General features: G+C 37.9%; 1 protein-coding gene across 6 annotated transcripts in view; it reads left to right on the top strand.

Moving 5' to 3' along the window:
- TTC3 (tetratricopeptide repeat domain 3) overlaps positions 1-14848 on the top strand; it is a 121400-nt gene that overhangs the window by 70108 nt on the left and 36444 nt on the right. For all 6 annotated transcript variants that reach the window (XM_023191420.2, XM_026456032.1, XM_026456031.1 and 3 more), the window contains 8 exons: positions 52-188; positions 775-1101; positions 4142-4393; positions 7175-7221; positions 8286-8342; positions 9429-9502; positions 11524-11688; positions 13023-14088. In XM_023191420.2, coding sequence (XP_023047188.1) covers positions 52-188; positions 775-1101; positions 4142-4393; positions 7175-7221; positions 8286-8342; positions 9429-9502; positions 11524-11688; positions 13023-14088 — 2125 coding nt within the window. The remainder of the gene's footprint in view (positions 1-51; positions 189-774; positions 1102-4141; positions 4394-7174; positions 7222-8285; positions 8343-9428; positions 9503-11523; positions 11689-13022; positions 14089-14848) is intronic.

The raw sequence follows: 14848 nt of genomic DNA, 5'->3' as shown, positions 1-14848 counted from the left end.
GTCAAAGGAAAGCAGTTCATCGAGTTATCACTAATTGTAATTGTTTATCAGCCTAGAGAAACTAAGACTGAAAGAAGACAAAAAATTGAAGAGAAAGATCCAAAAAAAAGAAGCAAAAAAATTAGCACAAGAAAGAATGGAGGAGGACTTAAGAGAAAGTAATCCACCTAAAAACGAAGAGCAGAAAGGTATGCAGAAGCCAAAGCCATGATACGAATATTATACTTTCATTTAAAAGTATAAATATAAGCATCTTTTGGGCCTTATGTTCATTGATATTGAATTGAAATGAAGATTTTCAGTTACTAATTTAATATTATCACTGTCTTCTGTTACTCGAAGACAGAATTGGGTTGGTGTAAAGAGCACTGAAAAACCTTTCAGAGATTGTATTTTAACTTTCCTTGCTTAATGACTAAACATAGTTATTGTATGTAAAGTTAAGGTAGTTGATGAAGCTGGGTTAGGATTGTTGAAGGAAGTGGCCATATTTTAGAGGAACTAAGTTTTAAATGCTACATGAATGGTTCAGAATGAAGGGTATAAAATGCTTGCTTTTGATATGTTTATTTTAATGTGCACTTTCATGTCTTTTCAAAAGTATTGTTAAATGTTTATATTTCTAATTAAAGTTTCTTGAGTTGTTTAGTAAAACAATATAATCAATCTGAATCATTTTATATTATGTAATTTTACATTATTTCTAAGTTTATATCATTGTGAATTAGTCCTATTTATCTATTTATCACTTTAACCATTGTTATTTATCCTTAGAAACTGTAGACAATGTTCAGCATTGTCAGTTCCTTGATGACAGAATTCTACAGTGTATAAAGCAGTATGCTGACAAAATCAAATCTGGCATACAGAATACAGCCACGCTTCTCAAAGAATTGCTTTCTTGGAAAGTTTTGAGCACAGAAGACTATACAACCTGTTTTTCTAGCAGAAATTTTCTAAATGAAGCAGTGGACTATGTTATTCGTCACTTGATTCAAGAAAAGAACAGAGTAAAAACAAGAATATTTCTGCATGTTTTGAGTGAGCTTAAAGAAGTGGAGCCCAAATTAGCCGCCTGGATCCAAAAACTTAATAGCTTTGGTATGTCCCTTTATATTCCAGAGCAATATACTTTAATAGGAAGGAGAAGTGTAGGTCTCTGAGTCATTTTCATTTTCTTGTCATATAATTTATAACTTTAAATGCAGGACTATACATTTGTATGGTTAAGAATACTTTTCCAGTCCCAGCTACTTGGGAGGCTGAGGCAGGATGATTGCTTAAGCTCAGGAATTTGAGACCAACCTGGCAATGTTGCAAGACCTGCCTCTAAAAGAATTTTTTTAAAAAAGAACTAAATATATGAAGGCCTTTAAAAAACAAAAAAACTATTACATACACACACATACACCACAATTTTTAGGTTATTTTATAGGTAGGTTACAGTATACTTTTTCAAAAGGTGCAATCTAAGGAAAGACCAGTCAGTAAAGAAATCCAGACCTATATTAGACTAAACTATTTGTAAATGTGTAGATGTGTGAATACTAGGCACAACCATGGTAAATAACGCATCCTGGAGTCTGCCCCTGCTCCGGAGCTGTGTTGAGAAGACAAATATATAATTCAGATTCTTTGAAGAAAAATTTAGAGGGAAGAGTGGATGAGACTTAATTGCTCAGGGTCACCTAGGGCAAATCTGTATCTAGAGATTAAGAGAAACGTATCCTGGGGTTGGACTGAGCTGTGGTAAATCACAGGATTATATGACTCTGTACTGTGTTCTGACTTTAGTAACTTGGCTGGGAGAAGGGAAGAGTGAGCAAGCCCCCTACCTTCCCCCAAAGCAGGCGCTTTGCCTAAGGCCATGTAGGACTGAAGAAGGCAGCTGCAGATGCAGTTGTTTTGTGACACGAGGTAGGGATGCTTTGGGCACCTACCAGGGCACTATTTATCTTAGTGACTGGATAGCAACTGGCCTAGCACAATAGTTTATTCAGTTGGCAGCTATTAGATAAAAGGCTAAAGGAAGCCACAGGAAAAAGGCAGGGCCTTTAGCAGCAGACCACAGAGTGGGGCCTGCCAAGCCTCTGCCAGCCGTCCCCAATGTTTAGAAACATGGGGCTATTAGAATTCTAGGGTTTCAGAGAAGATATTGGTCAGTTTCTGCCAGAAGAGACAATGTAAGATGGCAGCAAGCTTGGCATAGTTAGACAGCTGAACATGCCTGCTTTGAGCATAGATCCTCGTGGATTTGTGATCCCAGAAAGTTATTTTTAAGTGACAAGATTGTCACTAGTGAATATCAAGTAAGCACATTATAAAGTTATTGCTTGCTTTAACATGCTTTAGGAGATACTCAGGACTGGAGAAGTAGGTTTGCCTGGGTTATGCTACACGGTCAAGACTGTCGGCCCTTGTTCATTCAGGTAAATGCAGCACTTGAGCCCTCCAGCTCACTGGCAGGAAAGGGTGAACATGTCTTTTGATATAAACCATGTTTATTCTGAAGATTAAAGGTATCATTTTAATAAGGATATATGTATACTATTTAAAGTAGCAATTTTTATTTAAAGTTGTGAAATGAGTTCAAGCATGTTAATTAGTAAGGCTGTTACTGCAGTCCTGAGGTAAAATGCACACTTAAATAAGAAGTAAAGCAGTTTTCATTTCCTGGAATTTTACTTCTCATAAAACGTCTGTTGGGTGGACTTATATCATGCACATATTTAACATAAGAGAGGTCAGTTTTTATGTTCAGCAGAAGATGAAGAGAGGAAAAGAGAGAGGAAAGGAGGGAGGGAGAGGGAAGTAATAGAACACTAGTGAGATAAATTTAACATTTCAATAGTGGACACTGCCTGCCTGCATTCCCCTCACTGAGCACGATGGGCGTGTGCTGTTTCTTCACTGGGCTCTCATAAATCTTTTAGTGTGTGAGTATTCTACATGGTCCCTGATTCTGGTGTTCAAAGATCCTAATTTTCCTGCAATATGATCTCTGCAAGCTAACTCTTTAATCCGGAAGCGAGCAGTCTAGGGTAATTTTGACTCTGAGCAATCTCTGCTTCATTTATTGACTTCATTTGTTGACTGAGGCCCTTGGAAGAAGTGACCGTTTTGTATTAGAGGCATGATGGAGAAATTGGACAGAGCTCCTTTTTTCTTTTTGGTAGCCGTTCATCAGGAGTGGGGCTTCACTGTCGTTTCAGTAGGAGTGTGTATGAGATTGCGGTCACCCTGTTTTCTAATTTGGAGAGTGGAGAATAAAAGTAGGCATACTTACCACCTTGATTTTTTGTAGAGGAGGGTGAGGACCCACATTTTGGGGAATAAGGAGCAGTTATTTTAGGTGTTGGGGAATGGGTTTACCCATTTCCTCTTTTAGACACATTTGGGAAGATTTTGCATATTGTTGATGTTTTGTTACTATGGAATCCATATAAAGAAACATAAAATCTTGCTAGTTTATACTAATTGGAACAAAAGTCATTATGAATTCGTGAAAACATTGTTTGGGTTTTTTTTTTTTTTTTTAGAGATAGGATCTTGCCCCATCACCCAGGCTGGAGTGCAGTGGCACCATCATAGCTCACTGTAGCCTTGAAGTCCTGGGCTCAAGCAATCCCCCCACCTCAGCCTCCCAAGTAGCTGGGACTACAGGCATTTGTCACCATGCCTGGCTAATTTTTTTTTTTTTTTTGTAGAGATAGGGGTCTTGCTATGTTGCCAGGGCTGGTATTGAACTCCTGGCCTCAAGTGATCTTTCAGCCTTGGCCTCCCAAAGTGCTGGGGTTACAGGCCTAAACCACCATACCTGGCCTCATTGTTATATTTTTAAAGAAATTTAATGCCATACTTTCATCTCCTAGGTCTAATAAATGTAACTATGATAGTAGAAGACTTTGGTCCACATTATTCAAATCTAATAGACAAGAATTATTATAATTAGTCTAACAATGTTAAATGGTGTTTCTAAAATGCCTAACAGCTTGAACGAATCTGTTCTCAACTATTTAAATGTTTTTGCTGAGAATTTAAGCAAACTATAGTCAGCTGCTTTCAGAGATGTGAGACTGAATGTGATTTTACAGTAAATAATTTCCCTCCTTTTCTGATTGGGGTTTTGTTTTTATTACAGGCTTAGATGCCACAGGACCTTTCTTTTCTCGTTATGGAGCATCTCTTAAACAGCTTGATTTTAGTATCATGACTTTCCTCTGGCATGAGAAATATGGTCACAAACTAGCCTCTATAGAAGGAAAGCAACTTGATTATTTCTCTGAGCCAACATCATTGAAGGAAGCCCGTTGTTTAATATGGCTGCTAGAAGAACACAGAGACAAGTTCCCAGCATTGCATACTGCTTTAGATGAATTCTTTGATATAATGGGTATGTGGACTGAATTTAGATTTATATTACATTAAACCTTAAGGGGAAAAAAATCTGTGAAGGACCTAGCTTGTTTAAATACATAACAAAGAAAATAGTGAAAATTATTATGGTACAACCAGTTTATGTGGGAAAGTTAGTGATTAACAGTAGTAATTTTTTTATGTCATAAAGCTTTTTTACTTTATCAGTTAAAGAGATACTCAAATGTGGGTATGTTATGCTAACAATATACAATGTTCTTCCCGTCTTAGATATTTTCACAGCATCATGGGAAAGATTGCATGTTACATTGACAGAATCTATTAGCAAGTGGTTTGATTTGTAGCATTTTAGAAAACATTGGCCTGCAGAAGTAGATGTTTGCAAAATCTAGAATGGATACCCCACGTCTTAATGGGAAGAGCCTAGAACTAGGGGTCAGGAAAAGTAGGTTATGGCACAGCTTCTTCCTTAGTTTAGTTCATTAAAAACCTTGTGGGCCCAGTGATGGGTATTGAGAAGGAATTCAGAAATGCTTACACTTGTCTCTGCCCTTGAGGACCTTGTGTTCTAGAAAAGAGAATAAGAAACATGCACCAATAACAGTAACATGGTAGTAAGCTCAATACAGGAGGGCCAGAGAAAGTGCCAAGGGCATCAAAGGAAGGACCCAACACTTCCTTTCTCCCTGGGAGAGAGGAAAGCTGTGGTGCAGGGGTAGAGTCTCAGATGGGCTGTGAATGTGAAAGTGGAGTTAGAAAGCTGGGTGTCAGGGCTTATTTGGAAGTGGGGTCCTATTTGGGTAACGGCATGGAGTCCAGCTTGAACTAGCTAGCTAGCTAGCAGCTAATTCCTTCTCTTCTCTTAGATCTTAATTTCCTCATATTAAAATGAGATGATTTGGAGGGAGTGACTTGTGTGGTCCTGTTTTACTTAAAAATTCTCATATTCCTAGATTCTAAATAATAATTTCTTACCTTTCATGCTACATAAACATGTTATGATAATCCCCAAATCCCTCAGAATCAGAAGTCTCCTCTATGTATTGTTAGGAGTTAGATTTTTAAATGTCATGCTGTTTGTTTTAAAGAGTACATTAAAAGGTCCGGCCTTGTACGATGGTGTCACAGATGATAAAGTTCCAGTGCAGTATAAGGAAGTGGAAAGCTTACTTTTGACAACAAAAGTTCTTAGAAAAGAGCACACTCAAATACAGATGGCTTTATCTTTTCAGGATACTGCTTCGTGACTGAAGTTGACATGCTACTTGATAGCCTGAATTTATTACCATTAGTTTGCTGCTGCTGGTAATAAAATGCTGTCCCAGGACTGAGCTTACAAAATCTGATGCATGTTTGGATCACAAAACAAGACAACTAAAAAGGACACAGTTCCCTCTCAGCATACACTTGTCCTTTAACTTGTGTTCTCTACATATAAAACACAGCACTTCAGCTGCTACTGTTTCTCTGTTTCTAGTCATGAGGTCAGAAGCCACTAACCAAATTATTGGCAATCCCAATGGATTCTGAAGTCCAGTAGCTCTGCCTTCCACCTTCACCCCAAACATTTTAAGTTTTATCTCCTCATTTAAAGAAATGCTTATATTTCTTAAAACTTTTCAAAATCCACTGATCTTGTAGATTAGAGTGTTCGACAGTGTCACTAGTACTGTGATAACTGAGAGCCCCGACTTTTCCCCTGACCTCTTCATGCATGATTCCCTAGGGTATTTCTGTGAGACAGCTAAAGAACCCCTTGAAGCAGTATGACTGAACCCACCTATCACATCTTCAGAGATCTGTTTTTCCTCAATTTATCTCAGTCAATAACACTGTATATCTAGTTTTTAAACAGGAAACTCTGTAATTAGTCTCAATTCTTTCTTTTCGGTATTAAGAGTATAACTTGTTTGTCATCAAGCCAAATGAGCTTTGTCGTTGATCCATCCTTTGCTGTCCACCCCACTTCCCAAGGCCAGGACTTTAGTTGCCTTTCCATAGTTAGACTACTATAGTAGCCTCCAAACTGGACTCCATGCCTCTAGACTCTCCTACTCTTCCATCTTCCTCTTATATTGCAGGTAGTGACTCTTCTAGAACATCTCTCTGATTCTTTTAACTCTTCAATTTGGGAAACATTTGTTTAGTTTTACTTACAAATTTAATTCACATCATCTGGGGTCTGGGTTCGTCATCATCCTCTGTCTCTGAGCACACACCCCACTTCTGACTGTGCCCAAACCTGCCTTGTGCTTTCCTGACTCCTGTCTTTGTTCATGTAGTTCCCCCCGCCATGCCCCACCCCTTTGCTTGTTCATTTCCAGAGTAACTTAAATGTCCCCTCTTCCTCAGAGTCCTCCTTGCCCCTCCTGTGGGCCTCTCCCATGCAGACTGCAGACTTGAGTCCTTCATGAGCTTTGTTGCCTTGTGTTTCATGTGGTACTTAGCATGCTGGGTTACAGGTGTTTGTCTGTCTGTCTTTCTGGCAGTGGAGCAGGAGTTCATCAATGGCAGGGACTGTCTTGTGCATCTCTATTCCCAGCACCAGCACAGATGGCACCTAGAAGGCACTCACGTTATGCTGAATCCGATTGAAGTTCTATGGTTCTTTGTAGTTGGTTTCCTGTTTAGTCAGCCATTTTGCCCTTGGTTTCTAAACCACACTTGTGTCAAAGCCTATTAAAGAATAGAACATGGCCTGTGCTAGTAGTCTCAGGAGTTGTTTGAAGGCTTTAGTGTATTATATGGAAATGTAAATATTTAGTTTCCTCACAAAACCATCCGTATATTCCTGCAGACAGCCGCTGTACTGTGTTAAGGAAACAAGACAGTGGTGACGCACTGGTAAGTTACTTGATCACTTGAAATGTTATGTTCTAATCTGTGTTAAACCGAGGATGAGAGGGGGACCCAGGCCAGTGTTTATTGACATCACAGCCAGTATTCAAGAACCACATTAAAAGGACATTAAAAGTACGTATCTGGGTAGTACGTACTATTTCACTAGAAAGTCACTGCCAGTCTTCCCAGAATTGGAGCAATAATCAGCAAACTATGAGGCTTAAATTAGACAATTTCCATGACGTTTCAGAGCTGATAAACATTAATATTCTAATTAAGAAAGGAAGAGTTCTTCATCTCCTGGCATAAAAATGAAAAGTTATCTTTAATAACTAAAGTTTTAATTTTTGCTCTAGAAGGAAAACAAAGGGACTTTGTTTTGAGTGGCTCTAAATTGAGTTTAAGTTAAAACAGTTCCAGAGTTGTCTTCCTTAGTAGTTTGCAGTTGCCTTTTATTCATTCTTCAGAAATTCTTCAGTTTAGGAAAGTGAGTAAATAGAGAAAAGCACAGCATTGTGGCAGTTTTCAAAGAGAAAGATGCCTGTTTACTGATTTTCAGGAGCAAATCATCTATCTATATGAAATTTTATCTTAATCTGCTCCATCAAATATTGCCCGACTAAGCAGGGAAACACAGCTGATATACCGCATAAGGAGCTGAAGGCTTCGTTATTCACTGTTGGTGCCCCAGTGTGTGGTCAGGTGCAGAAGGTCTAGTGTGGCTTAGTGAAAGAAATACATTAATAATACAAATAGTATTATAGCATATAACTGGAATTACTTAAAAGTCTGATTAATTACTTGAAACTACATTCCAACCCTGTGGAAAATAAGATAAAAATGTTGGAACAATTTAATTTTAGTTATAACATTAGGTATTATTAAATTTTGCTTGTTTTCTATTATAAATCATAGCACTTTGGCTGATACACTGTAGTGTTATTTTTGTTAAACATTTTATGTACATTTAACTTATGGCTAGTCTGTGAAAACCAATATGGTTTCTTTATGTTGAGATTCATGATGCTGTTGTTTGAGTGTTCACTGATTTTCCCCCCATTTTTTAGTTTAGTTCTACCAAGGTGAAAAACAAAGGCAAGAAAAAGAAGCCAAAGGATTCAAAGGTACGGAGTATTTTCTGTATTAATTCTTGTCTGAACTCTCCAAAATAGTTAGTTGGACATATAAATTAGAATTGAGCAATTCTTCGGATATTTTGAAACATTTGTAGAGAAAGACTTTCTAGGAATTAAAGATGTTTTGGCAGTCTTCTACATTTTGAAGAAATTCCAGGTTCATATTGTATAATAGCAAGTCTTGAGACTCATATTCTTTATTGACCTTTTTATTTTTTTAGATGTTTCTGAGTAAAAAAAAAATTGCCATAATGTCCCTAAAAATAAATAAGTCTCAAAAAATAGATAACATATTTAAACTAAAAATGATGAATACTAATCATTATGACTGTCCCAGGATTGACAGAATCCCTTCCTTCCTCTCACCAAAGGCTGTCCTCCAAGCCCGTGAGATAAGTAGGGCATTTTTATTTTTATTTTTGAGACAGGGTCTCCTTCTCTCACCCAGGCTGGAGAGCAGTGGTGCAGTGACGGCTCACTGCAGCCTCAAACTCCCAGGCTCAAGTGATCCTCCCACCTCAGCCTCCTGAGTAGCTGGAATGACAGGTGCATGCCACCATGCCCAGCTAATTTTTTGTAGAGATGAGGTTTTGCTGTATTGCCCAGGCTGGTCTAGAACTCCTGGGTTCAAGCGATCTGCCCACCTTGGCCTTACAGTTGTGAACTACTGTGCCAGAGTAGAGCACAATTTTTAAGTCTTTGGTGGATTCTTCATGGCTCTTGTGTATGTGGGGAGCAGCAAGTCTTCAAAGGATGAGAAGAGCTAAGGAGTTCCAATACAACTTTTATTTTTATCTTTGACTATATGTATTTAGGTAAAATGGGAGTTTAAAGTGAGTAACATTTAAATTTTTTTGGAGCATTGGAAACTATCCTAAATGTTAATTTGAGCTTATTTTTGGCTGTTGAAACTTTTATTACTATGTCCTGTTTGTAAGAAAATTTGGATAGATCTTATATATTAGCAATTTGTATGTGTGTTTATATAAGCATTCATCAATTTTAATGATTTTTTTTTCTTTAATGGAATTTTATGGTAGAAAATCATTGTCATTTTTCTGTCTTTTAAACCAGCCTATGTTAGTTGGGTCTGGAACAACTTCAGTAACTCCAAATAATGATGTCATCACTTCAAGTGAAGACCATACGTAAGTATAATTTTTAAATTTTTGCTTCATTTTAACTCAAATGTCTTTACTTAATAAGTTGTGTTAATTTAATGTATATAAACTTGTGTTGTATTTCCCTAACTTTCCTTCTAAAGCTGTGCATCTGACAGCCTGATGTAATTATATCTTGATTACATTTACATAACATGGGTAGAAGGCATTAAGAATTCATTCAAACTGTGTCACAATACTGGTAACGTTCATTCACTAAGTACATACTAAGTACATACATTCACTAACAATACTGGTAACGTTCATTCACTAAGTACATATTGAGAACCTACCAAGTGCAAGGCTCTGTGGGAAAATCATAGAAAAATGTCTAGAAATTATTCTTCAAAATAGTCAATAAAGAGAATGTCCTGTTAATACTAGCATTTTTGCTGTAATAAAGAGGAAGCTGTTTTGGGAGCTGTATATGATGTTATGGTTTCACCTTATATATTAGTGATTTTCAATGCCATCTTGTTGTCGAAACTGAGTTTTCAAGAAACAAATATTTAAGAAATAAAACTAGTGAGTAGCAGTAACCCATATTCCTTTATGAACCAAAAATGTACAACATGGTTTTTTTTTCACATTTCTTAAAGGAGTTATCAGAACAGTTAAAACTTTACGTGGTCGTTTTCATGGATTCCTTAAGTAGGGTAATTGTTTTAAGTTAAAATAATAGCCTGTCTTAGTCAGTTTGCACTGCTATAACAATATACCATAAACTGGGAGGCTTACACATGGAAATTTATTCCTCACAGTTCTGGAGGCTGGGAAGTCCAAGATCAAGGTACTGGCAGATTCAGTGTGTGGTGAGGGTCTGCTTTCTGGTTCATAGATGGTGCCTTCTCACTGTGTTTTCTCATGGTGGAAGGGACAAGGCAACTCTCTGGGGCCTCTTTTATAAGGGCACTAAGTCCATTCATGGGGGAGAGCCTAATTACCTCCCAAAGAGTCCACATCCTAACACCATCACATTGGTGATTAGGTTTCAACATATGAGTTTTGCAGGAACACAAACATTTAGACCATAGCATAGCCTTTACTGAGATTAATTCTTATGTATCAGACATTGTTTTAGGGGGTTTACATACATAAACTCTTTCAATCCACTTATCCCGCCTAGGAAGTAAGTGCTATTATATTTTGTCCAGTGTACAGATAAGGAAACTCTGAGGTACAGTGCAGAACGACTTGCCCAAGAACACAAAGCTTATAAATAGCAGAGCTGGGATTTAAGTCATTCAACCTGGTTTTAGAGTCCACACTCAAACTACTACATCTTTTTAGAGTGCTAACATCTTATATTAAAAAAAAAACTTTTGTTTAGATGGAGTTTCGCTCTTGTTGCCCAGACTGGAGTGCAATGGCGTGATCTCAGCTCACCGCAACCTCCACCTCCCGGGTTCAAGCAATTCTCCTGCCTCAGCCTCCTGAGTAGTTGGGATTACAGCCATGCGCCACGATGCCTGGCTAATTTTGTGTTTTTATTAGGGACAGGGTTTCTCCATGTTGGTCAGGCTGATCTTGAACTCCTGACTTCAAGTGATCCGCCCACCATGGCCTCCCACAGTGCTGGGATTACAGGCGTGAGCCACTGCACCCGGCCTAAAAAAACCTTTTATTAATACCATTTACCAGTCTCAGTCTCCCTTTAACTTACTTAATAGCAGTTGTAATATAGTCTTCATTTGTCTTTCAATCATTTAACAAGTTATAGTTAATGCAACATTTTTTTAAAATAAGGAGTTTTAAGAATTTTGCTCTTTGGAGCAAGACTAAATAATTGAAAGTGCTTACTTAGATTGTCAGATATGATATTTCTTGCCTATAACTGTGGAAGGGTAACTTATCTACACTAAGTTCCCTGGTGCTATTTTTTTGCAACATAGAGCTGAGTAATATATTGCCATTATTGTGTTTATTTCAATTAAACATTCTTCTGGTTAAATAATAAACCAAAAGTTTATCTTTCACAAAACTGGGTGTTTTTTGTTGTTATTTACCAGCAATCGAAATTCAGATTCTGCAGGCCCATTTGCAGTGCCTGACCATCTTCGGCAAGATGTAGAGGAATTCGAAGCTCTTTATGACCAACACAGTAACAAATATGTTGTCCGCAATAAGAAGCTATGGGACATGAACCCAAAACAAAAATGTTCAACTCTGTATGAGTAAGTGGGTTGAAATGTTTACAATCATTATTTTATACTGAGGCTGCCAATTAAACATCAGAAGTTGTTTAATTTGTGCCTGTTTTTAGAGATTTTGCCACATTTTACACAAAGTTAATTTAGGACTTTTTTTTTTTTTTATTTTGAGACAGAGTCTTGCTGCGTCACACGGGCTGGAGTGCAGTGGTGCAATCTCTGCTCACCACAACCTGTGCCTCTCAGGTTCGGGTGATTCTCATGCCTCAGCCTCCTGAGTAGCTGAGATTACAGGCTTGCACCACCATGCCTGGCTAATTTTTGTATTTTCAGTAGAGAAGGGGTTTCACCGTGTTGGCCAGGCAGGTCTCCACCTCCTGGCCTCAAGTGATCTGTGTGCCTTGGCCTTCCAAAATGGTGAGATTATAGGCATGAACCACCTCGCCCCGCTCTGAGTATTTTTAATTATTAAATTTAGAGTCCTAATGATTATTGATTTTGTCAGTTTGAGCTACTAGATCGATATTGAGTGGGGTGGATAAAACAAGTAAAAAAAATCAGGAAAATCTCAGAAATAGCTTACCATTTTGAGCTTTGTGTTATTAAATAGTGCCTGAGGCCTTCCTTTTAAGAAAATAAATCAAGGGCTGAGGTCTGTAATACAGTATTAATTTAAAAGCCAACTCTTCTCCTGGAAGTCCTGTCAGTAGCATATCCACCATATGGCCCTTTCTTCTGTTTTCCTCCATTGCATCGTTCCTATTTAGTTCTGTGCTCTTAGATCCTTCTTCATAGTTTTTCTTTGGAGTTGAAATGCTGAGCAAATCATATTTCCAGAGAACTCTTGAGTGACAGTGTGGAAACAACTGTAAAATTACACTATTATTTCTTAAAATATGCTAGAATTTGCCTCAGATATCCAAAAGTAAAGCTAAAGTATGTAGTCTTCAGTATTTACTGTACACAAATTCAAATAGGATTTGTTTTTGGATTTGATTTTCTCTTTTTATTTAAAATTCTTATTATTAGCATTATTATTATCTTTCCTGAATAAATTTTTTTTATTGTTTTTAGAATAAATTGTAGTTGAAAGTTATAAAATAACTTTGATTTCATTTTGCTTTCCCTCACTCCCAGAAAAGTTTTAAATGATCATTTTCTAGGAGGTATACAACATTTTCTGTATAGTATCATTGATTGCAGTTAACCTTATGTTTGTTATATTTGTTGTTGGGGAAAGGTTGAGATCAGTGAAAAGTGAAACAGTGTTTTCCTTTGGGAGAATAAAAGTTTTTTATTTATAGACGTATTCAAGTACTTCCTTATAGTAACTCATGTAAATGTAAATTTTTTCCAAGTTACTTCTCTCAGTTTTTGGAGGAGCATGGTCCCTTGGACATGAGTAACAAGATGTTCTCTGAAGAATATGAGTTTTTCCCAGAAGAAACTCGACAGATACTAGAAAAAGCAGGAGGTTTAAAACCTTTTCTCTTGGGATGTCCTCGTTTTGTTGTGATTGACAACTGTATTGCATTGAAGAAAGTTGCATCACGGCTCAAGAAAAAAAGGAAGAAGAAAAACATTAAAACAAAAGTAGAAGAAATTTCAAAAGCAGGAGCATATTTACAAGTTAAACTACCTCTGAATCCAGCTGCTAGGGAATTTAAACCAGATGTAAAGTCTACACCAGTGTCAGATTCATCTTCAGCACCAGCTTCTGAAGATGTAAAACCCAAACCTGTGTCTGCAAATTCTCCTGAGCCAGCTTGTGAAGATGTGAGGGTCAAACCAGTAGCCGACAATTCTTCTAGACAAGTTTCTGAGGATGGGAAACCCAAAGGGGCCTCTTCCAATTCTCCCACACCAGGCTCTGAGGATGCAAATTACAAGCGAGTCTCCTCTAACTCCCCCAGACCGGTTCTTGAGGATGTGAAACCAACTTATTGGGCTCAATCCCATTTGGTCACAGGATACTGTACGTATCTTCCTTTCCAGAGATTTGATATCACCCAGACACCGGCAGCATACATAAACGTGTTACCAGGTTTGCCCCAGTACACCAGCATATATACACCCTTGGCCAGCCTTTCTCCTGAATATCAGCTACCAAGATCAGTACCAGTGGTGCCGTCTTTTGTAGCCAATGACAGAGCAGATAAAAATGCTGCTGCCTATTTTGAGGATCATCATTTGAATGCTGAGAATGCTGTTGGTCATCAGATTGCCTCTGAAACACAGATCCTTGAAGACTCTTTGGGAATATCTGTAAAGTCACACTGCAGCACAGGGGATGCTCATACAGTCCTGAGTGAGTCTAACAGAAATGATGGGCACTGTGGAAATTCTAACAACAAATGTGAAGTAATTCCAGAAAGCACCAGTGCAGTAACAAACATTCCACACGTGCAGATGGTTGCCATACAGGTAAGAGTTAAATAGAAAAGTCTTCTTAATACTGAAGTTAAATTTTCCTTTTCATTTTTCATTGCCGTTATATTTACAAGAATCCTTAAAGTTGATTGACTTTATAATGATTACTGAAGCTTTTGCCTGAAAATATTTTAAAAATATGAACTATTTTGTAAGGTGTGCCAGGTAATCTTCTCAGAAAGAAGCTTGGGTCCAGTAAATAATACCCATCTTTGCTACTGAAATTCTGCGCACATTGAGAAATAAGACAGCAGGTGGAGCCAAAACGTCATCCTAAGAATTAATAAAGGGGCTGGAGGAGAAGGTGGCTGTTTGTAGAAAAGTCAAGTGCTGGCTGGCTGTGTAGCTTGTATCACAGTGCCTTACCTGCCAGTTACAGGAGGGCCCACTTGGAGCCTTCCAGCGTGGGGTGCCTGCCCCATAGGACTTACTGCGTGGAGGAGGAAGGGAAAATGTGCTGGCAGCTACTCAGAAAGAAAGAGAAGGACCCTGACCTACATGTGCCCAGCTTCTCCTGTCAAACCAGGGGAGGAATGAGAAAAAAAGAGACAGCCAGATAGAAACAAGAGAGATGTGTATGAGTTCCTTCCTAACAAGCAAGAGATGAAATCAAGATTCTCCCATGATTGCCTTTATAGGGTATGAATTCATTAAATCCTTATTGAATTGCCCCACTCCTCATTATGTTTTCTAGGAAGCTTTGAAAAAAATAGATTAAGAGCAATGGATCATAATCATTTTCAGTTATACTAAT

Source organism: Piliocolobus tephrosceles, chromosome 19, assembly GCF_002776525.5.
Source record: "Piliocolobus tephrosceles isolate RC106 chromosome 19, ASM277652v3, whole genome shotgun sequence".
Classification (NCBI taxonomy): Eukaryota; Metazoa; Chordata; class Mammalia; order Primates; family Cercopithecidae; genus Piliocolobus; species Piliocolobus tephrosceles.
This window is presented reverse-complemented; position numbering and strand designations above follow the sequence as displayed.